General features: G+C 38.4%; 1 protein-coding gene across 2 annotated transcripts; it reads right to left on the reverse strand.

Annotated features, from left to right (window-relative positions):
- Positions 1-4,111: 4,111 nt before the first annotated feature.
- Positions 4,112-23,523, reverse strand: msn (moesin). Of its 2 annotated transcripts, XM_005814513.3 has the most exons (13): positions 23,237-23,523; positions 12,710-12,793; positions 11,371-11,466; positions 10,998-11,272; positions 10,817-10,900; positions 10,424-10,570; positions 9,234-9,330; positions 8,984-9,147; positions 8,672-8,802; positions 8,282-8,442; positions 8,094-8,186; positions 5,839-6,069; positions 4,112-5,649 (listed from the first exon to the last, which is right to left on the reverse strand). In XM_005814513.3, the coding sequence occupies exons 1-13, from the start codon at positions 23,246-23,248 to the stop codon at positions 5,485-5,487; spliced, it is 1,740 nt and encodes a 579-aa protein (XP_005814570.1). In that variant the 5' UTR covers positions 23,249-23,523; the 3' UTR covers positions 4,112-5,484. The 2 variants fall into 2 exon arrangements, with proteins under 2 accessions (XP_005814570.1, XP_014330214.1); XM_014474728.2 differs by lacking the exons at positions 10,998-11,272; positions 11,371-11,466; positions 23,237-23,523 and having other exon boundaries at positions 12,710-12,768.
- Between the last annotated feature and the right edge of the window lie 607 nt (positions 23,524-24,130).

A 24,130-nucleotide genomic window follows, 5' to 3' on the forward strand; every position in this document is an offset into this window, starting at 1 on the left:
GTAGTTTCCTCTTCTGTTTAGTGGTTGATATGCGTAGCTCTTAAACTTCAGCTTTACTTTTTAGCAAAACTTTAGCCAGTTAAATGCAAAGACATATGTTTAATTTAAATTACATTTGCAAGTTACATGAAGCTATTCCTGTTAACATTCCTTTACATATGTATTGCTTTCTGGTTTTAAAGTTGGTCATTATCAATAGAACTCCAGGCTTTCTGACACTCTTTTTAAAGTGCTGCCACGCCGTTTCTTATTTTGTCACATTTATTGGGACAGCGACGAAATAAAGCACAGTTTTGTGAACGAGAAGGTCCCTAAACTTTGCGGACGTTTCTGTGTCTTATGAAGCATACCTGTTTCATATAGCGTGTTGGGATGAAGGGCGTAAAATGTCTGCATAGCTTAGCATGAGCTTAAGTATTGTTTTTATTATCAGGACATTGCTACCACATGTGAATAGCTAATAAGTTAGCTGGCTTATCTGGAGATCCCAATGTTGATGCTAAAGAAACGGATGTGTAAAGATGATTTTTTTTTTTTTTTATCTGATAAATACCAAATATAGCACTGACACAAAAGAGCATTTTAGCATCAATAAGATGATTTCCCTAAAAACGATTTAAATACATTTTTTTTTTAATTTCAACTGTAGGATCTTTTGCTGTATCTGTATAATTTAGACCAAGTCCAAAAGATGATGTATCCCGTTGGTTGTGTGTTCGGTATTTGCCAGTTTTTCTTTCTTTCTCTTAAAGACTCTTCTTCCTCACGCTCTTCATCAGTTTTGGATCCTGCTTTAGGGTGTGAAACTGTGTTTGCCATTCAGTTGTCCTTCTCGTTTTGTCTGCAAATATGGTTATCAAAAACTATTTAAGTCCAGCTTCTAAATGTTGACTGTTGTACTTCAGTACCTGTTTGATTTGCCAGTTATATTATTATCATCAGGAGAAATAAGTCAGCAGCAAGAGGGCACCTTTATGCAGATTACGCCATTCTTTATTATTTACCCCCTTATAAATAATTCCCCCTCACAACAGCATGCCCTCACATGTCGTTGTGAGGCATGCTGTTGTTATTCTTCATGTTGCCCTTCAGCTGCTACAGGCAGCTTTTACCAAGCCTCCATGGGGCCCTAAGCAAAATTTGGTTTTGGCGCCCTCTAGTTCTGCTAAAAACGTGAATCAGCAGCCCGATCATTAGATCATTCACACACCTGCTATAAACGTATTGCACCTCTGGCAGTATATATGTTTAAATTAAATACATGTATAATATAGGATACATTTATTGGCCAACTGATTTATCGACCAGTTGATTTCTGGGCACCGATTTCCTTAATTTTGGGGGATCGTGATTGGCTGATACTTACACATGAAGCCCATCTTATCCCCTAATCTTATCTTCGTCAGTAAAGGTTTAAAAATCAGTCTGTCCTCTTCTGCTCTACAGTGAGAAGTTTGACTGACAGACCGGCCCACCAGGTCATGTCTGAATGTTTATAGAATAGAATAGAATAGAATTACTTTATTCATCCCAACAGGGAAATTACTTTGCAGTTACAGCGTAGAGACAAGACACAACAACAACCACCACTGAGTAGCAGTAGACAAAATAAAAAATAAAAATAAAATATAACATGCTGTCAATATAAAAAGCAACTTAGAGCAGTCCTTGCAAAGATTCAAAAAATGCAGATACAGTATGTATATGTAAATATATGTACAGCAAGTGTGCCACAGTGCAGTTGTGCAAAATTGGACTGATTAGTGCAGTTAACAATATTCACCCCACTGTTGCTAAAAACTCAGTGACTTTCTTGCTACATTTAGCAACATTTCAGACAAAAGAAATTCATACCAGCCAAAATCAAAATGGGCAGGTCAGGCTTTTTAAAGATCGGTAACCAGGGATCGGCCAGAAAACTGCAATCGGTGCAGCCCTACACACGTTCATGAAATTTTTTGATTAAAGAAATTTCTCTTAAGCGTTAATCCAATAGCTAAAACTTTAATTTATACCAGGTGAGTCTTTCTCCCCTGAGAATGTGGATTGGTACTGGACTGATTCTGAGCCTTCAAATGATTTTAACAGAAGTTTCACATAACTTAGAAGTTGATGTAAAAATAATGTTTATTTTAGCCACAAAATGATTTTGCTCAGCAGCAAACAACAAATCTCCAACTACAGCAAAGAGCAGCTCATCGATGTAGCAGCCATGTAGCCTGACGTAAAAACATTTTGCTAGACAATGTCAAACATTGAGAAGGACCGTTCCATGTCGCTATCAAGCTAATTTTTCTATTAGCAGCTTTACAAATCTTTTACATTACCAAGGAACATTAAAACAAACTTTATCTTGGCTTTTTTCTATTCTTCCTCTTTCTTTTCTCCTTCCCTGAAGGATAAGTCCTATTTTGAGACATTGTTTTGCTTACTTAACTTCTGACAGGAGCTTTGGACGTTTCAATGCTCTCTGCACGTTGCAGCTCATGATACCGGCGACGTGTGCGGTACCTGCCGCGGCCACCAGGGGCCTCCAAGAGCAATTTTTTAAATTCATAAAATAATGATTTTTACATACATTATCAAATATATATTATTGTAAAAAATAAATCAGTTCATAGTGAAATTGTGTGGTTTTGATGTTATAATGACATAGAAATTATAACTAAAAACAAATAATAATAAAAAATAAAAAAATCAGCTCCACTGAGGGGACCCCTTAGTGGCCCTGGGGCCCTAAGCGGCTGCTTAGTTTGCTTCTGCCTTAGGCTGGCCCTGGCTACAGGCATTATTGTATATTTTACTATTGGATTTTCAGGGAGCATATTAGGCATTTAGTTTTTTTTTGTTTTGTTTTGTCAAAGGGTTATTTTAGGCTTTTATCATCAAAATAGGGCCTATCTTAATTTATCAGTCAGGAAAGAAAACTAGTTTTGACATTTTTCACTATGGTGACAATACTTACTCTGCACTTGTTTCCATTTTGTATTGTTGCTATTTAGTTTTTAGTACAAATTCATTGTACCCAGCAAATCATAATGTACAGTACTTCATTTTCTGTTTAGGCCTGAGAAGCCAACAGTACTGCTATATATTTCAGTTGTAAACTCTACTTTTGCACAGGCCTGCAGTCTCAATGCAGATTTTCGGTTCTTGAATCTCGGTTTCTGTAGAACCTAAATTTATTTAATATGTGAAAGCTGCTGTCTCTGGAAGAGTTAAAAGCTCCTTTAAAGACCCTGTATGCATGTTACGATTTTGACTTGTTTTCTGTATTTTGATGTTTATGTAAACTTCAAGCTTGTAACTTCTACTTGGCGTGCCTAACGTTAATCTCAAGAGGGTTCCCAAATACATAAAGGTTAAAAACAAAACTAAAGATCTAAATAACTTTTACATTGATTAAACGGATGTTATGAAGATGGGAAAAAAATGTGCTATGTTGAAAATAAACTTCTGCTGTTAAGAGACTGAATTCGACTTGAAATGAAATGAGCCACCTAGTGGAAGAGAGTGGAATTTGACCTCACAGTGCCAGAAATAAGGAAGTGAAGGGAGACAACATTTTTACCAAACTTTTATTAGTTGTTGCTGAATAGTAAAAACAGGGCAAAACACTGCGTCATTTTAGTTGTTCACCATTTCGTTGTTTCTTTCTAAAGAGCAAACACACTCAAAAACAGTTTGTTGCAATTATGCTTCAAATCCTTGGACTGAAGGCATGAGACTGCTGCATCAACACAAAGGAGGCCACAACATTTGTATGACTTTTCTAATTTATTTGAAGATTTAAGGCATGATTTGTTGGAAATAGTCCAGACTGTTTATGAAATGCTTTAGAAAAAAAAAATCATTTTGTAAAAGTCATTATGAAAATAAAGTGTTCTGAAATATTCATGACTAAAATACATTCTCCATTAAAGGGAAAATAAATTTTCCAAAAAGGTCCTTAATTGCTACAAAAAAAAAATGTTTTAAAAATACATGAAATAAAATCAAACTTCATCAAATGGCATCAGAAAAAAAAAAAAGTCAATTTTTGTGCATATTTTTGGGGGCTTGGTTCAAGTATCTGTTTATGGCACAATCATCAAGCTTTAGAGGTACAGCATACTTTGTCAGTTTTTTTTTATTTATCTTTTAACAAGGTGTATAAATGTTGTTCCTTTTTAACAAAGTGATACTATTGGCAAGATTTGCTTCATTTTTTTAGTTTGTCTTGTACAAAAACATCTAAAATGTCCTAAAGTGTCAGAAACATCACATCCAAATGATTCCAACTATGACATACAAAAAAGTAGTTAAACACATACAGTATATCAAAATCCGCATGCAAAAGCAGAAAAGGTGCCCCTCTTTTATGTTTCAAATTTTAAAGTGAATTATGATTTTTTTTCCCAGTGCATATCTATTTATTATATGCATTTAGATGAAACAAACAGTCGCAATTATGGAGCTGAGCAGTTATAATCTAGAGAAGGAAAGACTGAAACGCCACTTCAGTGAAATTCTTTTACCGTTTTATGTTTATGCAGCTTAGCAATCAAATATCCTCATTAGAAATTAACTACAACTTTAAAAACGCATAGTTCAATACGTAAAACTTTATGACATTTTAGAAAAATTAGGAAAAAGTGAATTAAAGTCAGTAAATATGACAGTGTTTGTATGCGACCTTGAAAGTTTGCAAAGGTTTTTTGTTGACCAATCATAATTTGTCTGCACAGATCCAAAAGTAAATTTAAAAAAATGCCTAAGAAAAAAAGACAAAAACAGACCAAATGTTTGAAATGGTGTTTAAATCTTTAATATCACATTATTATGGATTGGGTCGTAAATACTGATGATTGGTTTTGAAATAGTTGGCAAATTTTGAATGCAGACGAATGAGAAATCCATGAAATCTGCAAAAAGAAATAGTAATAAAAAAATAATACTGCTTTATTACGCTCCTCATAGACAAAGATGCATACTGTACGTGTGCTGAACACGGAGCAGAAGCCTCATGTCAAATCAAAAAGATAATCCAGCCTGATATGAAGAACTATTGCATGATGACAGCAAAAGTATGCCTGCAAATCAGATTCTAAGCAGTGCCAAATTTATGCCTTCATTTTAAAATAGTGACAGAAAATATATAAAGAAACTAAAAGATCTTTGCTCAATGAGTCATAATACAGGCATAAGGCCTTTGCTAATATGCTACATAGCCCCTTCCCCTATCAGGAATATACTACCAAAATACAGTATGTCCCTTTACAACCAGTGACTTGCCAAAAATTCTAATTTAGAAATAAAAACAGTTGGAATTTTCCACATCCATATTTGTACAATGTGCTGTGCTTTGTTGCAGCTATGTCACGTTGATCTGATTTTGTTTGTGTACAGAAAAAAAAACAACAGCTTGAGTGAGGCAGGACTGCAGTCCAAGCAGCAGGGCCCCCGGCTAGAGCGGGGCCCGTTTTGCGTTGCCGATCGAGCGCATCACATGCATTCGAACTCGTCGATGCGCTGTTTGGTGTTGCCCGACCGGATCTGTCTGAGGGTCTTGTACTTGTCGCGTCCAGCTTTCATGTTCTCCGCGTGGATCATGTCGTTCACCGTCTTCTTGGTGTCATCTCGGGCGTTGGCCAGCTCTGAGCTCAGAGCCTAAGAGGGAAAAAAACCCCCACAACATTCAACACAGCAAAATATGGAAATAAATAAATAACACTGTAGCTAATAAAAGCTGGATGTGTTTTAATTTGATCCAAACTATTAAATAAACTAAAACTGTTTACACCAAACCTCTCAGAAGTACGAACAACCAATCATAAGGAGATATAAACCCAGCCTTACAAGTAGATGTTTCTGCAGACGCTCGTTCTTCTCGGCTTCGGTCATTCGCTCCTCTTCGCTGCGGTCCTTGTACGTAGCCGCAGCCGTGAACTCGGCGCTAGCCTCGGCGCTGCTCTCGTCATTCTCGTCATGCTCATTCTCGGCATTGAGTGGCTCCTGGACATGGGCCGCCATCACTTTGTTCTTAAGCTCTTCTTTGGTCTTCTCCAGGTCCTCCTGCACTGTGGTGGCCTGAGAGTGACAAGAAATGATAAGAGGCCGGTGCTGATCATTATTTATAGCCCTATAAAACAGAGTTTGCTTTCTTTGTGTGCTTATGTCTGCATATGGGAGGGTATCAAAGGAAAAAGGAATGCAACATGAGCTGATAGTGGTGCCAGCAACGGAGATTGGAATGTCTGAGTGCTCAAAACCTGCACAACACGGAAACTTGGCACAACCGTTAAGATTTTAAACAGGATTTCCAGCACGTAAAGAGAACCTTAGTCACACTAACAGGAAATCACCAATAGCCCTGGCAGGGCTTGTTTTTGATCATAATGAAACCCAAGGGGAACCTAGGAGCTTTGAGCACACAACGATAATCTGAAAACTAGATTTATTACACTTTAACTACAATTTACTTATTTTTAATTTAGAAGCAGAGTATTTTCACCTCTTTTTATCTCCTCTAAAGAAAGTTTAAAACCAGGTTAAACCACTCTAAATGCCAATAAATCTCTAGGCGTGTAGCAAGATGACAACTTGCGATTTTAAAAGATCACAGTATTTCTTGTCGACGTTACATCCAACTAATAAAGCGCTAGCTAGCTGGCTGCTGTTAGCGTATTACTTCCTCTGCTGTAGTGTAGGCATTATTATGAGCCCGAGATTAAAAAAAAGTGACTGCTTTGAACTCCATGCTGTTTGTCTATGTTTGAAACGTAATTTGAAGAAAGACAGGAAGTAGTTCTTCGGTTGTAATTTGTCATCAGGGTGGTTGATAGCATGCATTAATCTGAAAGTCCGACTTTCAGATTCTCTGGTAAAGTAACACTGACATCATAAGAATGATGGAGAATTCCTATGAATAAGAATAATTATGAATAAGAATGGTGCCTAAACATCATTCTTATGATGGCTAACAGTTAGCTGCTAACAGAGGTAAAGTTAGCATCTGTTTTACAACTTAACTAAAAGACTGGACTGCATTTAATCTCTTTAGTTCATCTACAGAACAACATATAAATGACTTTTCCTAAAACACAGTTTGAGTTTCTATTTCTGAAAATAAAGAAGATTTCTTTAAACTAGACAAGTTTTAAAAACCTGATCTAAATATTTTACTCTAATTATAAATTAAATCCAAGGTTTGTGATTCAAAAGGTTTTGTGTAAACTGGTTTTCCCCAAATTACTGCTGAAATCTCATCTTGTTCTTCTGGATGTATCATCACATATAAGACACATAAAAACAAGAAAATTATTGTTTCCCACTGAAAGGTTGGTCATTAGGAAAATGCCACACTGCTGCCTTCTCATTTCTCGCCACATGGTGGCTCTAGAGTACATGCCTTTTTTTTTTGCTCAATAGTCGAAGGAGGAAATGAAGCTGCTCATCACTGCTTGCTCTTAATTCCTCCTGCTTACATTCACACACAAATATGGCTTTATTGCATAAAAATAAAAAGATTTATGCATATCCGCTGACCTTCTCAGTCAGGACACAAATCTTAGTCACTTTCAAGCTACATAGATTAAAGCTATTAAAACCTGGCAATGTGCTAAGGCCTGTCACGATAACAGATTTTTCTGGATGCTAAATTGTCATGGGCACATCCACCACGTTGCTACCGATCTCCGTATTGGTGAATACATGTGTGAGCGTTTGTGAGTGCAAACGGGTGAATGTTGCTCTAATGTAAAGAGATTTGAGTGGTCAAAATGAAAAAGGAAAAGTCATTTATCATGTAAAATGAATTATGAAGTTCCTGTAAACAAAAACGTTCTTTAGCTGATAAGAAACCAGGTCTCTACACTTTGCCATATAAACATCACATTTTTCCCCAACAGTATGTGAAACATGGACTCATCTGAGACCAGTACACGTGTTCAGTATTTTTCTGTCCAACTGAGAGGAGCAAGTTGAGATATTATAAATGCTGGAATGTAAAACCCCAACATTTTTCGAAGCGAAATTTGCCACCTGACATCTGTAGACCTGTGCATCCTATGAAGTCAAATGTGTGAAAAAAGAAGCAGAAACCTGGACCACACCTTCTGCTGCCACTCAATTGCCTCTTCTTCTTTCTTCTTTTTAGCATCCTCCAGGAGAGAGATCTTTGAAGTCAGGTCAGCCAACTCTGTGGCCTAAAAACGATAGTAAAGAAAAAAAAACCTTAAGGCAAGCGAAATCATTAACACATTGTTTTAGACATCACACCAACATGTCTGTTGTGACGGACCAGGTGTTCTTGGTTCTTCATCTGGTTCTCTGACTGCTGCAGCAGTGCCATCTTGGCTTCCTCAGCTCCCTTCAGCTCAGATTCCAGACGTTCGGCCTCCTCCTGAGAACGCTTCCTCTCCTGCTCCAGCTCCAGAGCCCTCTGAGTCTGCTCCTCCAGCTCTGTGTACATAATCAAAATTAATGGTAACAACTATTTAAAGCAAACATTGCTTTACTGATTGTAGGGCAAGAGTCTGAATCTGCAGTTTTCGAGGACCAGAGGAAGTAACTGCCATTTGATTCAGGTGTATTGAACCAGGGATACATCTACCAGTCCTTGCAGACAAGAGTCTTAAATATACTTAAAACTTTTGAGTAAGTTTTACTTGGTTGCTGAAATGTTCCCCACCTTGTTGGGCTTTTTTGGTCTGATCTTCAATCTGCTTCAATTTCTCCATCAGCTCCTCCTTCTCTTTCTCAATCTTTTCCTTCTCTTTTTCTGCGACCTCTCTTTTCCTCTTTTCGTTCTCCAACAGAGCCCTAAGGGGAAAAAAAAGGAGAAGATACATCAGATTGTTCACCATAGTTTTCAACTTAAATATATACAGTGAATAGAGACCCACTTATTGCAGAGCTCCAATAAACACAATTTTTTATAACAAAGAAACTGGGACATTATTTATTTCTATTGTCAAATTCCACCATATTTGTCCATTGGTACCTCTCCATCTTTTTGTGGTTCTTCTCCTCCCGAGCCTGCGCCTTCATTTGCTGCACCTCAATGGTGTCGGGTTTGCGGCGGCGCATGTACAGCTCATGGTTGCCCATGCACAGAGCCAGGATGCGTTTGTTGATGCGCAGCCTCGGGGCGTAGAATACAAAGTCCTGTAGTTTAAGTACAATTAAAGATTTTTTTGTAAAACATCAAATGAAAAATACATTTTAATAATATTATTTACACTAAAACATACTGGTGCTTTCTTGTCAATTGGTTTGATGACAAACTTCTTGTCGTTGAAGGAAATGTTCCTTATTTCACTCCAAGGAAATCCAATTTTGGGCGTCATTCTGTTAAAGGTGGCAAGACAAAATATTTAGTTATTTAGTGCTATACAAATTATTCCAACAAAAATACAGAGTTGGTCTATTTTTGGGCTTAAAATCCAATAAATAAACCAGGATCATTGCTACTCTTCAGACTACAGGACTGAGGGACAACTAAATACACCATTCCTTGTTTTTCTTTTTAAAAAATGTTTCACAGTTCGAACACATTAAATGTGGGGTCCCCCAAGGAGTTGTGTTAGGCCCTAAACTCTATATCAAAACATTTCAGTTTCCTCTGCTTAGGGAGCAAATCACAAATAATAAACAGAAAATATGGTTTGTGAAATGTTAAAATTTCCAAATACACTGTGATTACATATTCATAAACTGGAATGAACTAAAGCAGAACAATTTTGGTCATCATAAATTAAATACATAAACAGGTCCATCTATATTTATTTACACATGTTAAATATATAAAAAAGAATTTACATGAATTCATGTCATATTGTAGTAGCATAATTTCAAGCTGAAAAACCTCGCCTTTAAATTTGGTACATTTACTTGGTGGAGAAAAATAATCAAATGTTGTGAATAATGAGCTCAGCAAATCCAGAAATTGCTGCAAGAAAATAACTTTTTGTCCATAAGTATCAGTAATTACAGTCAGATTAATAATTTATAAGTTGACAAAACTGGAATAGTGCCAACAATTTTCCACAGAAAACTGCAGCAAAGAGTGGCATCTAGGGGTCCAAGAGTTTTCATAAACTATTTCTCAATATCTTCATGCAAACCTGCTGTTTGTTGCATGGAAAAAAGCCTTCTTTGTCCTAACAAGACAAACCTACAAGGACTTTTCCGGAAGCAGCCTAGCTTGGTCTGATGGGAATAAAGCTGATTGTTCCACCAACAACAATCCTCAAACATAAATCTTTTAGAAAAACTTTGAGGTTTCCCTTCCACTGTATGCTCCAACCTTGAAAAATGCTACTCAAAGAAACTACTTATTTAAACAGCTTTACCAGGGGTGCAATTAATCTGAATGAAAAATCTCCTCCTTGCTGTTTTTTTTTTAGAAAGAAATAAAACCTAAACCAAGACAATGACTTACTTGTCATTCTGTTCATAAATGTTGAGACCCAGAGCATCCACTCCCAGAAACAGCTCAGTTCCTTTCTTGTTCTTGATGTTGAAGTAGTTGACTCCATACATCTCCAGATCCTGGGCGATCTTCAGGTACTCCATCATGGATTCCTCCCTGTGAACACGAGTTTCAGCTCTCGGTTGGAGACTCACTGAGACGCCCAGAGGGCCAAAAGGTCCTGACCCTCATGAGCAACCTGAGCTTAAGCCATCAGGCTCCAGTCGAAGGTCAAGCAATAGAGGTAAAAAAAAAAATTCACTTTGGCAGAAAAGTTTTTATTAACCAAAGGCACAAAAAGTGGTGAAAAAATGTGCAGAAGAACTTCATTTAGAAGAAGAAGCTGAAGCAAGTGTGAGTCACCTCATCATGCCCTTGTGTTCTTCATGCCACACTTGAATCCTCTCCTCCCACTGCTCTTTGTTGAGTTTGTGCTGATCCAGTACTCTAGGAACATGGGACACAACCGTGCGTCATTCGGCGCACTAACATCAACAGCCAGATAGATGTGACGACAGGAGAGGAACAATAAAAGCAGCGCTACCTCTGAGGGAGCAGGTTTTCACTGCTCAGGTAGCCCGACGTGTGCACCTCCTTGTTGTAGTCGCCGAACTTGGCCTGCACGGCGTAAGAGGCCAGGAGCACCGCCGTCTCAGGGGGGCAGTAGATGTCGTCGTTTAGGATCGCCTCCTTCACCTGCAGGAAGAAGAGCCGCTGTGTGGCATCCTGGATCAGCTCCTCCGTTACATCCTCAGGGAAGAACTTGCCACGGAACTTGAAAAAGAGCGGGTTTTCCTTCCTCACATCCTGGGCTGTCACCTAAAATACAAGATGAGGTCAGAGGTGGAGGGTTTACAACTAAGGATCGCATAAAGAAGAAGAAGAAGACAAAAAAAAGAGTTGAATGGAGAGCTCACCTTCTTATTGAGCTTCAGCCAGGTAGAGAAACCCTTTGTATCCTGGTACTGGAGTCCGAAGTACCAAACCTCTCTTAGTCCAATGGTCTTTACCACCTTAAAATGTCAAAAAAAAAGGATCATTTGTCTACAAGCTGTCACTGAAGGGGCTTTTCTCTAAATGATTCAGTTTCCTACCACATGCAAAAACATATAAATCCATGTGATGGACTAGCGACCTACCAAGGGAGTACCGAACACTTAGGCACATCAGGGCCAAAGAGGATGAATAAAATAAACACGCTTTGGTTCACCTGTCCAGTTACTTGATATACAAATAGCAATGCAGCCAATCAGATGGTAGTAGTGCAGTGCACTTAGGAATCTAGGCATAGTGATCAACCAAGTTCATTCAAGGTACAGAGAGAGGCATCTCTGTATGAACAACACATCAAACCTCGAAGCACTTAGTCAAAAATAAATGCTTTGAAAAAGGGAATTTATTGTTATTGAATGATGTTTCCCTTAGGCAGCAATGACTTGTTTAAACAAAATGCTTTCATCACAAATTTTATAAATAACCAAATTAACATCAATAAATCAAGATCGTAATGAGTAGAATCACTGGAAGCAAAAATACACTACATTATTATCACTGTGACACACTAGAGATTAAAATTATACAGCTGTAGGTTTAAATGTGACCTAATTAATCATACGTATTCACTGTAGCTGTGTATAAATGTCATTCAAACTTTGAGCAAACTATTAAACTGTTGCGAAATACCAAAAAAAAATTTAAAATTCAGCGTATTTACATGGAGTATTTTTGAGCAAATCAACCAGACTATGCAAAGCGTAATTTCGTCAGTTACTGATGCTATGAAAGGCTGCAACAAATAGGAAGCAAAGGTTGCAAACTAGCATAGACCACACATCTCAGAAAAATGGCAAGAGATTTTCGGGGAGTTGTACTTTTGGCGTTGTTGCATGTTGAGATGTAGAGAAATAAATGCAATTCTACATCGAGTTATGGGAATATCTAGGAAGACAACTGATCAGTTATGTGAGGTAAATTTTCACTACGTTAGAACGTATTTGTACGTAATTGTGCTTCCATCTACCCTTTGGTGCATTAATCATTTTTCCAAAAAGCCCAATACCACCCCAAGCCACCATAAAAACTGTTTTTGAAAAACTAAGGAAATTATTTCCAATTTTGCCATTCCTGTCAATATTTTCCAATACGATACTTCAAAATGCCCATAAAAAAATGTTGATGGGAATACAATTTGTGGCATACAAGTCTAACCAGTCAGACATTAACAGAGAATAGTAAGTAAGTCAGTTAGTATCATACCTGGTCAAAGAGTTGCTTCCCCGTTGTGCTGGGCTGAATGGCAAACTCCAGTTCAGCATCCATCGTGATAACACGCACACTGACCTGATTGAAAAGAGAGAATAGAAGAAAAAAATATTTATCGAGATATAGGTAACCCAAATGTCACTCTTTACAGATTTAAATCATTTTACTCATAGGAACATGTAGGTTAGCAACTGATGGTGTAAGAGTTGAGCAACTCCATTGCCATCATAGCCATTCGGCTTGACGAAGTGAATCAACGGTGCAGACAGAGTATCTGCATACCATAGAATGAGATTATGTAATGCTATAACCTGACATTGCTATCAAATTCATAAGCATTTCTACAAACTTCTATTATATGTCTATACATGATGCTTTGCCCTCTTAAAGCCATGCGGAGCCAGTTCAAAGGATAATTGGTACATGTGGCTGTTTAGGGATTCTCACATTTCACAGGGCAAATTGAATTGAATGTTCATGAAGACAACAAAAATATGAGTGTAGTTCCATAATTTATTTAACCTTTTGACACCGCTATTCTAAGACGTCCATCTTGATATTGGTCCTGCTGTTTTTAGCTACCAAATTCAACAAAGAGAAAATCAACTCCATTCGTACAAATTAAAAAAATTAAATTGTTATTTAATGCAGGCAACATGTGTACTGTTCATAAGTTTTTAGTAAAAATCTGAAAATCCCTTCTAGGAATTAATTTGTGGCTTTTTGTGACTAAATTAAAAAAATATTGTTGTAAACATAGAAGGCAAAAACTCCTGGTGGACTTTACCCACTCGTGGTGGGCATCCCACTGAAATTGTACCTAAGGCCCAGTGCAACTTTTAACCAAAATAAATAGAAGTTAAGGATTTCTGTCTTTATGTCAACAGCTTAAATAAAGCTCTGAAAAAATTAAGAGACCACTTACAATGATTAGTTATTCTGATTTTGCTTTTCATAGGTATATGTTTGAGTAAAATGAACATTGTTCTTTTATTCTATAAACTACTGACAACATGTCTCTGAAACTCCAAGCAAAAATTTGGTATTTATTATCAGAAAATGAGAAATGGTCAAAATCATGAAAAAGATGCTTTCAGACCTCAGATAATGCACAGAAAACAAACTCGTGTTCATTTAGAAACAATAATGCTAATGTTTTAACCCAAGAAAAGTTCAGAAATCACTATTTGGTGGAAAAACCATGATGTTTTCAATGGGGTTCAGCGCAGTGGACTCTTAATTTTTTTCCAAAGCTGTATACTATTAAAAAATGTTAAATAAGGATATATAATCCTGGACATAGAAATAGGTTTATTTAAAACATTATGTTTTAGAGCTAGAGGACAACATACAGAAACACTGTACTCATAGGAAGCCATCTAATTATGCATTATTTAAAAAAAAAAAAAAGGAAGTCCAAACAAAGCTGCCACCACCATACCAATTCTGTATTGTTTTAAAGAGTGAAATTTATTGAAAACCCTGCTTCATGGTTCCACACTGCACTGATAGTCACTGCCAGTCTGGCTTCAAGTGTAGAAGTTATCTACAGGAAGTAACCACATCCTCTGGAGGCTGGGCCATGTGAGGCAAGACGGCTAAACACTGATCTCTCATGAGAGTCGTCTACATCCTGTCATGTATCAAAAAAGCCTGCATGCTGCTAAACTTTCTGCTCTACTAAAGCCAAACATGAGCACAGTTATTGTGGATTTATTATCTCTTCAGGGAGCAAATTCTATAGTTCAGATAGTTTTTTCTTTTTTACACATGGTCAACACTTGGATGTGCTTATCGAACCTCTTAGTCTCTCTCAAAAAGGTCACCCAGAGTCAAAACTGATTTAGTAAGCTGACTCTGTTGCTTTCTCTGTTAAAGAAAACTTAAACAGCAGCATGCATCCCTATTGGGAAATAACTGTGCAGGCAGAGGCCCACGCCTGCCCTGAACAACAATGGTGTGCATTATTTCCCAGTTGCGGGGCCTCGATTAGAGTTGCGTTCTTTCCCAACCATGTCAGCAAGACCCCATTTTACTGCTCAGGACACTTTCTCCTCTGCCACTTCCTGTCATCCGCTGTAGTTAAAGACTCCGAAGTGAAGCCTTCAAGCTGAGTCTGTACTCTGAGTCAACACAGTCAGATGAAGTAATTCATTTGTAGAAACATTTAACCAACACCTCTGAACATGGCGGAACACCTTTTTTCTTTTTTTTCTTTGGTTTAGAGCAGAAAAGAGTTCAGCTCATCGCCACAGTGGTGGTGATCGAGCGGTTTCATTTCCGGAGTGAGAATGGTTAATCTTGCATGAAAAGGGAACTACGCATCTAAATTTTCTGCCTGCTTAGGGTGTGTCTCTTATGGCCTGAACTCAAAAACACTTCAGAGGCTATTTTTAGTACCCAGTTGAAAAAACACCACCCTCAGGTCCATGTGTTAAGTTTCCCTGGCTTCTCTTTTTTGCTGTTCCCAACATTGAATCCAGTTATATTTGATCATTGGCTTGTTACTGGCATGTGTAGCTTTTGTCAAGGTTCTTTAAGCATCCTGAATGGCATCAGCTGTATTTGTTCCATGCTGCATGCCACGCTTGTTGCTTTTTACAACCAATGTATCCTACCCAACACTGACAGCATTTGAATAACTGCTGGGATAATTTTTACGATATTGGCTATTAATTGCCGACAAAAGGCAGCAAACATACAGCTTTTGAAGCAACAGTTCATGGGGGCAACTTTTTTAATTTCCTCTGACTGCTAGCTGTTCTTCAGTTCTAATGCTAGCTAGCTGCAACAAGTATATTTTCAGTTTCTTTTAAGACGTACATGTCTCTGTCCTCCTCTATCACAGTGCTTCAGCTAACATTTTTGTTAGCATTAGTGTCAAGCTGCTATATACTTAAGCTTTGCTAATGGCTAACATGCTAAAAGGGGCGGAATTAAAATGAAAATGTTTAAACATCATCTGCTGTTATTAGGGCTGAAGTTTTATTTCGTCATTGTCACACAGGTAGTTAGGAAAAATATGGTTACAACTGTTCATTCTTAGTAAAACTCGAAAAAGGAGTGCCCAGAAACTTTAGCAAAACCAATGATTTCACCAAGCAGGTGCCAGTGGCAGCTATGACCAACCCTATACATTTTTAAAAATGCATCATATCACAGCATTTCTGGACCATTACAATTATTACTATAAACTGTAAGATAAAAAAAAAACCCAGAGTAGACCTATAACAGGGGAGTAAGGAGGTAGAGAAGGGTTTTTTCTGATATAGACAAAATGTTCACTGGTCCCCAATAAGACAGATGTGAGGAACTGCATTAAACCATCTTAAAATACAAGGATTTTCCTAATCAAATCACATTCCTTTTGACCTGCCCACACAGCAGAAGTTCTGGGATTCTGTGAAGAGTCAGAAAAATGTTGTTGGAATGCTGGGGTTCTGATAGGAGGAAGAGGAGGAACATGAATGAGTCAAGTTCATGTGAAGGTGAACTGCGGAAAATACCCCCAGTTGCATTTCCAGGAAGAGGAAGAGAAACTACTGAAAGAAACCGGAGGGTTTAAAGATGAAGAGCAAAAAACTCTGATACAAGATATCCTTTGATTGAACAGTACATCCAAGTTTTTCAAAGCAAAACACTCTGAAGATTAAAATTCATTGTGCACACTTAATATCCTTGCAGTCAGTTGCCCATGATACATTCTCCACAATTTAATCTCCCTGTGCGGTTAGCAACCACAACCCTTTCAACTCAAGCCAAGTCAACACATAAGATAACAGCAAGCGCCTTTGGAAAACAAGAAGAAACCAACTTGTTCATTGACTGCAGCGACTGGTGATGGGTGAGAAATGTGGATAAGTCAAACAAGGTCGGCTTAACTCCAGCAGCTCCTAAACAATAGGATTCCTTAATAACCAGATAGACCACTTGATTTCAGCTTGAATACAAAAAAAACGCGTGTCTCTTATCTCCTTCAGTGAAGTGAAATGGTTATTTTAAAATGTTAGCACAAGTCATTTAACAGCTCGGCCAAGAAGTGGGAGTCAAGTGAAGGTATAGAAATAACCTGAAATGACATCTTAGATTAGCACAGCTGTTAACTTCAATATTTATAGCAAACCAATAGAGAAAACCACTGATGGAAAAAAAACACAGTTGTAGTCAGTTAATATATCAATCAGTAGTGTTAATTAGTCTTACACTGTTGCACGAGAGTGGGAAAAAAAAATCTGATGGCTTAGTTTAAACTGAGTGACAGGAAGATGGTTGGTGAGAGAAAAAGATGAGGTTTCCGCCAAAGCAGGGACCAAACAGCAGCGCAACTGCTTCACAATGTCACCGCAAGCACTGAAAGACTAAGCTGTTATTGATGATAAAAACTAAAATCACAGTACATTTCCAGATACTATTGTTCATCTGGTAACTTGTTACTGTAGCAGTGATGTGCTTGATATTGGGATGGACCGATAAACACTGGTTGGTGATAATCACCAAAACTGTGAACACAGCTTTCCAAAGTGCTAACCTCTTGCTTAACAACAGTGAAGTTTCAAAGTTAGCTATTTAGCTATCACTGAACTCAGAGGAAGCACTTAAGGTGTAAAAAGCATTGGGTGGGTACATACATGTCTGCATCCCCGGGTACATACTGGTCATTTCATTGCGACATTATACACTTGCAACTTTTCCATGTATGAAAAGAAGTCACCGAACCAGAGTCACACGACTTTAGCAAACACCACTAACGCTGAATAAATTACAGCAGATTTTCTCTGTTTTCTCCCTTGCAAGCTTTCAACTCATAAGTCGTGGAACATGCCGAGGTTTGCAGATCTCAGAGTTAAAGTAAAGTTCTTCTAAACAGAACGCTTACAAAGTCGTGTTTACAGTAAGTAAAGCTAGCTGTGGGTGGGCAAAGAGTATCATAACAGATGATACTTAAAAATTGAATTATCATCAAAACAATCAACTTTAAATAATGTTTGCAAATCCCATCTATCGTCTTGTGTTTATCCAAGATGGGGATGTAAGGGATGGAAACCACCTCAGTGACGTCCTCTACCTCACTCTGGGGACGTAAGACTCCTTACTACCTAATTTCAATTATGTGATTTTTATAAGTGCTACATTTTCATTAACGTTTTATTAATTTTTACCACTCCCTAGCTTTGTCTATGATTCAGCAGCATCAGCAAAGCTCATTGATGTCTCCAGTTCGGTTGTGTCATAATGTCAAATACTTTGATTTAGCAGGTCTGTAGGGTATCTAGAACATAAACTCATACTAATCACATCCGTGGTTTGTATAATTAACAATATACTGAATACAACTGGTGTCATTCTATTGTGATGAAGGTTCCTTACAGGGCGGCTCAGACACTTTCACTATAAAGAGTCCAAAATAATAACAATCACGGTTCATTATAAAGTGTCACTGCAAATATATATATACACTGCTCAAAAAAATAAAGGGAACACTTAAACAGGCGTTTAACACTTAAAGTGTTCCCTTTATTTTTTTGAGCAGTATATATATAATAAGATCACCTCAGCTAAAAATAAACATGTTAACTCAACCATGTAAAACTGTACTTACTCTCAGAAATGTGATGTTCTCACGGCTTTCCAGCAGAAAACATAAAGACTCCACAGCTTTTGATTACATTTTGTCCACCAATTTTACTTCTACTAAGTCCTAATCTCCTCAGTTATGTGCACTACAGAGCCATTTAATCTCCTGCTCGCATACCTCCAGCTCTTTCCATTCACCATGTCTCCATAGACACACTTTTTAAAAGTCTGGGCGCTCCAAAAACAGGCAAACATCTACAACATACGGGCTTAAAATGGTAAGTTATGCTCTGTGTTGGGTACTAATAACAGTAAAAGTGTTTCTGTGTTTGTTTATGGAGCAAACATCAGATTTTATTGTGGGGGGAAAAAAGGAGAGCATACTGATTTTTAAAAAAATGAATCTTTTAGGCTAAGCTCTTAAGCACTAAAAGAATCTGTTTCAATATTTATGGAAAATATGTGACATCGTGAAATCGGAGTTCCTTAACTTTTTCGAATTATACAGTAGTTACTCAACACCGTTAAGTATAGCCTTTCTGTGCAATCACTGTAATAAAGCACATCTGAATTAGGTAATAAAATTGGACAAAGTAGAGATGTAGGAACTTTTGTGCTTGTTGTACTGCAGAAAATACAATCTGAAGTGGGGCTTGGCATCTGAGGACCACGCGGGGGGAAGCAGGGTGGAGAACAGCCAGACCGTGATGTGAAAGTCCATATAAGGCTACAGGCGAGGAAATTACCAGAAAGGAACTGATGTAAGTGCAGAAACCTTGAGTCACAACATCACTTCCTTGGGAAATTGAAGCACTGCCACGAGCACTCCAGCAAAGACAGACTTTTTCAACAAAAATGAATGCTTTTGTGAAACATCTTGATTTCTAGAGTTACTTAAACACTGAGTTTAAAAAGAAAACTCCACTGTGATTAACCTGTTTATTTTTAGTGGGAACTTAACTTTCACTGGCTTCAAGACATCTGCTGAATATGTGCATCTAACTTCCTTTTCTTTATTCACCTCGTCAGCCTAATATTTACATGCCGGTTTCACTCAGTGACACAAAAAGCTGATCGAAGTTGGAGCTAAATCCCCTTCATGAATCTGCAGAAATGAAACTCAACCCCTCCTTCACATCCGCCTAACTTTTAGTTTTAATTAAACCACAAACCCACACAACTCTTTACTTTATTAAAATCCTGCTGCTTCCTCTTTAACATCCATTCTGTCGTGCTCTAGTTTCCCCTTTCTGCCACTTTATTGCATACACCCTGCAGATTCTGCATCACAGCTGCACTTGCTCTGCGCTCATGAACTGTGCGAACTGCCAAATAGCAGCTATTGCAGCTAACTATAAACTCTACTCTAGGTATAAAGGGTTAAGACAGCTGTCAGGAAGTAACTAAACATGTGCAAATGGGTTAGTGCTTCTCTGCTTTGCGGGTGGAACGGCTCACACAAAATGACTGTGAAAATATTCTGTTTTTAAAACAGCTTTATTTTAACTGCTGATAAATATCATCAGCATAAAAACTCACAGGTATCCGCTTTTACAGCTTAGGCACAGGTGGATAAAAATAACTGTGCAAAACTGATGTCAGAGGCAACAATGCCTAACATTTTATTCTGGGTGGCAAATTGGGGCGGGGGGCAAAAAATGCAGAGGAAGTTCTGGATAGAAACAATGCTACAGGAAGAGAGCAGGTACAGGAGTTAGAGCCATTTGTACTGGAAATCTGTTTGGAAGCGTTTCACGTTTTCTTTTTTTCATGAAATCGAATGAGAAACGCAGCAGTTAAAACTTCTGAAAGTACTGACTTGACATGTGGGTTTTGTTACAAATAATGAGGAAACTAAGGTGTTAACTGTTATGTTTCAACAACGCCAAAATTTTCCGTTGTAGCGTTCATATGAATTAAAGTCATTGTAATGAGATGATACAGGAAGTGCAGCGGTGATTCGAGTTTTCTCCTCCTCTACCTGTTGCTGCTCACTGTCGGCCAAACGGCCGAAACAGGACTAATGCATAAGGAATGAATGGTATGCCTGTTGAGCAGCAGGCTGTAGGGCCTGCGAGGTAAATTAACCTACTAATATCACCTTATTCCACTGGTGCGACTCAAAATGGAGCTAGCTAGCTATCTTTAACAGGTCTATTTTATATCTGTGCTTTAGTCTTTGGGTGTAAAGAACTGGAGATTACATTAATATAAATGCATAAACTAATGTAATATACAAGCAGCGATAGAAAAAAGGTTTTTTTGTGTATAATAAAGTAAGTTAAATCATGTAAAACATTTCTTTTAACTCTGAGATACCATGTATTTTTTTTTTTTTTAACTCAGGCTTATTCTTGGAGACCCAACAAAATATAACTAAACATGGGCCAGTAAGAGATTCTCACAGTATAATACCCTTGAGTAAGACTAGCAAGGTTTCAAAGTATTTACTGGAAAGATTTTAAACAAAAATGTATAAAGGTGCCACTAGAATACCATAACACCAAGGGCGTAGGTTTGGTCTAAGTTTTGGTGGGACCTTACAACTTACTGACCACCGGTCGGTGGTCGGTCCCCGCGCACCGACCATTTTTGACCAGTGGGGGGGACACCACATTGGCTTAATAACCCCTCCCCCCAACCATAACCATAACTTGATCATACATCTTGTGTATACTCAGCAGATCAGTTCAAGAACACTTTACTTTTTCCTTTTCAAAATTCAGCAGCGTAACCTGGTTTGTATTCACACTAGCTTAACTTAATTTAAGACTAACACTTCAAATGCCATATTTACTGAGATAATTTCACAGTATAACTAACACCGCACCTGGAGCCCTGAAGCTCCAGCCACCTCTCCATCGTTCTGCTCTGCCCCTTGCTCTGCTGTCTGAGCATCCTATGTGAAAAAGTATTACATAATTAACAGACCTATTCTACCTCACATTCAGTGCTGACCTTACTAAACACCGGACTTTACAACAAATGCGTTGCGTGATAAATATCTAACTTATGGGTCCACTCACTGTACTTACAGCCGAGGTAGCGAAATAACTTCTAATGTCTGTCGTCCTTTTCTTTTTTGGTGGCGACATGGTCTCGGAGACTCATAATAAATGTCAAACTCAGAAGGAGACGCGTTCACTTTCAGCACCATGGACCAAGCTTCCGTTTCGCGTGTGGCCAGCTGGCCGCCGCCTGTTGCAGCTAATCAAAGAACGTAGATCCACGTTCTTTGAGCCAATGGCGGGTCGTCATAGTTCATAACAGCGAATTTTAAAATGAACGCTACCACTGCGTAGTATATTGAAATATTAAACTAATCAGTGTAGATTTTCGTTTATTTATTTTGTTTTTGTTAAAAAATACATTTTTTTTTTAATTAATATGGCAAAAATTGGTCGGGACTATTTTATATCCCTTGAATATTGGTCGTGACATGTCACGACCGTCCATACCCAAACCTACGCCCATGCATAACACAGTAGCTATTATGATGAAAATTTTTATATTATAGTATTCATATTGCTCAGAATATTGAATCTTTTTCATATTTGTGTTGAGAAACACAAATATAACAACTGATATCAGTGGGTTAATTAGTTGGGCTGTCTGCTCTGGTAGCCTGCAGTCACCTAGAACACCAGTAGCTTGTCAACTTGATGGCAATCACTTAGATTCTTCACCAGCGACTATCTGTTTTCTTCTGACTGCTAATGCTCTCAAAATAACCAAATTTGTATTTCTTGTAAGCAAGAGGAAAGTGCGGCAGCCTTCTTTTAGCAAGCTAAATGGCAGAGCGCAGCAACATGTAAGAGAGGGCAGCACATGCTTTACTACCTTTTGAACTGTTGGTATACGTTGATTCCGGTAACCAGCCAGTGAAAAGTCTCTAAACCTCTAAAAAGTCTTTCAGCCACCTGACCAGAAGTGTGCAGAAGCAAGTTAAATTGCAGGAATGGTTTCGGACGTGTAACTTTGGTTATTTGATTCATGTGGCCAACCCACGCCAAATTCAAACTCCGTAACATATAATGAAACATATAATCATGGACAATGAACTGGACGTCCTAATGGCCCCGTAGGCTGATCATCTTCATCTCACTGGCCATGCCTTCTGCTATCTCCCTTAAAACTGACTGTGAATTTGAATATTTTACTCCAATGATTTCCTTTCATTCTCTTAAAAGTTTGGTTTTTTTACTGAGCCAAGTCCAACAGTTAAAATGTTAAATTAGAAGCCACAATAAACTGTGTCCCCCAGTGATAAAGAGGCATTGTCATTGTGTTCCCCCCTTGCTTTTCTTTGTCCAGAACATGACCAGCACCGACACAGATTTCCAGGGCAGAGGTTCTTCATTCTCAGCTCATCATCCACAGCCCTAAATGTATGGTTTCCCAACGCTACACGTGGGTAATCTCCCCTTTTAGTCGCCCCCGGATTTTGGGCAGCACAGCTGGCCAGAGGGACAGTTCAAATCCCTCCTTGTTGGAGCAGCCTAAATAAAGAGGCCTTGGGAAAAAGAAAGGCTAGCTCAGCTCGGCTCGGCTCGCTAAAGCAGCAGGCCACACTTCCGCCCAAAACTCCCCAGAAAAAGAGAGCGGAGTATCTCGGTCTGCGTGAGCGGAGCTGAGTTTACATTGAGGCGTTAAAGTGAAGTTTGAAGAGCAAACGGCGGGCTGAGGGTTTTGATTTAAAGGCGCTAATTTTAGTGAGCCGAGAGGCGGCGGCAGCGCGCAAGCGCACACACTTAACGGAGAGACAGCAGCGACCCTCCGCTGAGTTTCAAAGGATGCTATAAAACGCCTCTAACTTCTCACTAACTCGCTTCTGTATGACCGCGGATTAGCAGGATAAAGCGGTTCCTCTTATTGTATTGGGAAATAACAAAAGAGAAATGTGTGAAATTAAAATATTGCAACAATTCTTGCAGTGTTCGCTCTTACCGTTTTCGGCATCTTCCCCGTCCTTATTTTTTTGCCTTCTGCACAGATTTTCCTTAAACTTGTTAAATCAGCTTGACTAGTTGGGAAAACTTTTTCCCATCAGAACAACGGCACCAAGTAAACGCCCTCCCGGGTCGATGATACTTTTTGCTACACTACAAAAAGCTTCTTCTTTTTTTTTTATTTTCAAAGCTGCGCTCCAGGGAGGGTTTCTCTTTGTTTCGCCTTAAAGTAAAGCGGAGTGGGAGCTTGATTTCCTGCTAACGGTACCCCTGCTGCTGCTGCAAAAAAAAAAAAAAAAAAAAAAAAAAAAAAAAAAAAAACCACACCCAGAGCGATGACAGGACAGCAGCCAGCCAGACAGAGGCTCAGAGACAGGGCTCAGGCCAGCAGCTGACTCCGCCTGCGGCGCCCGCATCATCATGACTGTACACCGGTTCTAGATTAAAAAAAAAAAAAAAAAAGAGGGGGAAAAAGAATTATTTTAGCAGACATGATCTCTATTGCTCAAATGTTGCATCAGCTCGGACTCTGGGGAAATTACGGGGATGCAAACATCCGGGCTACTCTTAATAATGCAGTAGCGGTGCTATGATCTGAAACGGAGGGGGAGCTAAACCCAGCTCTGACTTTCTGGTGTTCTCAACGCAAGCTTTTCTAGGTTTTTACTGTCTGACATTTAATCAAACTAAATATATTCTATTGGAGGCTTATTGTGTAGGCAAAGTTATAATTTCTAAGAAATGAGTGAAGAAAAAGTTCATTTGTTCTGGAATTAATAGAAATAATTGTGGGAGGTAATTTTGTCCTGAAGTAGGAAAAATGTCATCTGATTTATTTATTTTTGTGTGTGTGCGTGTGTGTTTATTTTCTATTTTATTATTACAATAGCTA

The sequence above is a fragment of the Xiphophorus maculatus genome, chromosome 11 (genome assembly GCF_002775205.1).
Source record: "Xiphophorus maculatus strain JP 163 A chromosome 11, X_maculatus-5.0-male, whole genome shotgun sequence".
In the NCBI taxonomy this organism is placed as follows: Eukaryota; Metazoa; Chordata; class Actinopteri; order Cyprinodontiformes; family Poeciliidae; genus Xiphophorus; species Xiphophorus maculatus.

Bases quoted from the DNA above. Each gene is read 5' to 3' on its own strand.
- msn (XM_005814513.3), bottom strand. The intron at 9,148-9,233 runs GTATGTTTTAGT...CTTAAACTACAG, and splicing joins CAATTGACAAGAAAGCACCA to GACTTTGTATTCTACGCCCC. The intron at 8,187-8,281 runs GTCCGTCACAAC...TATCGTTTTTAG, and splicing joins TGAAGAACCAAGAACACCTG to GCCACAGAGTTGGCTGACCT.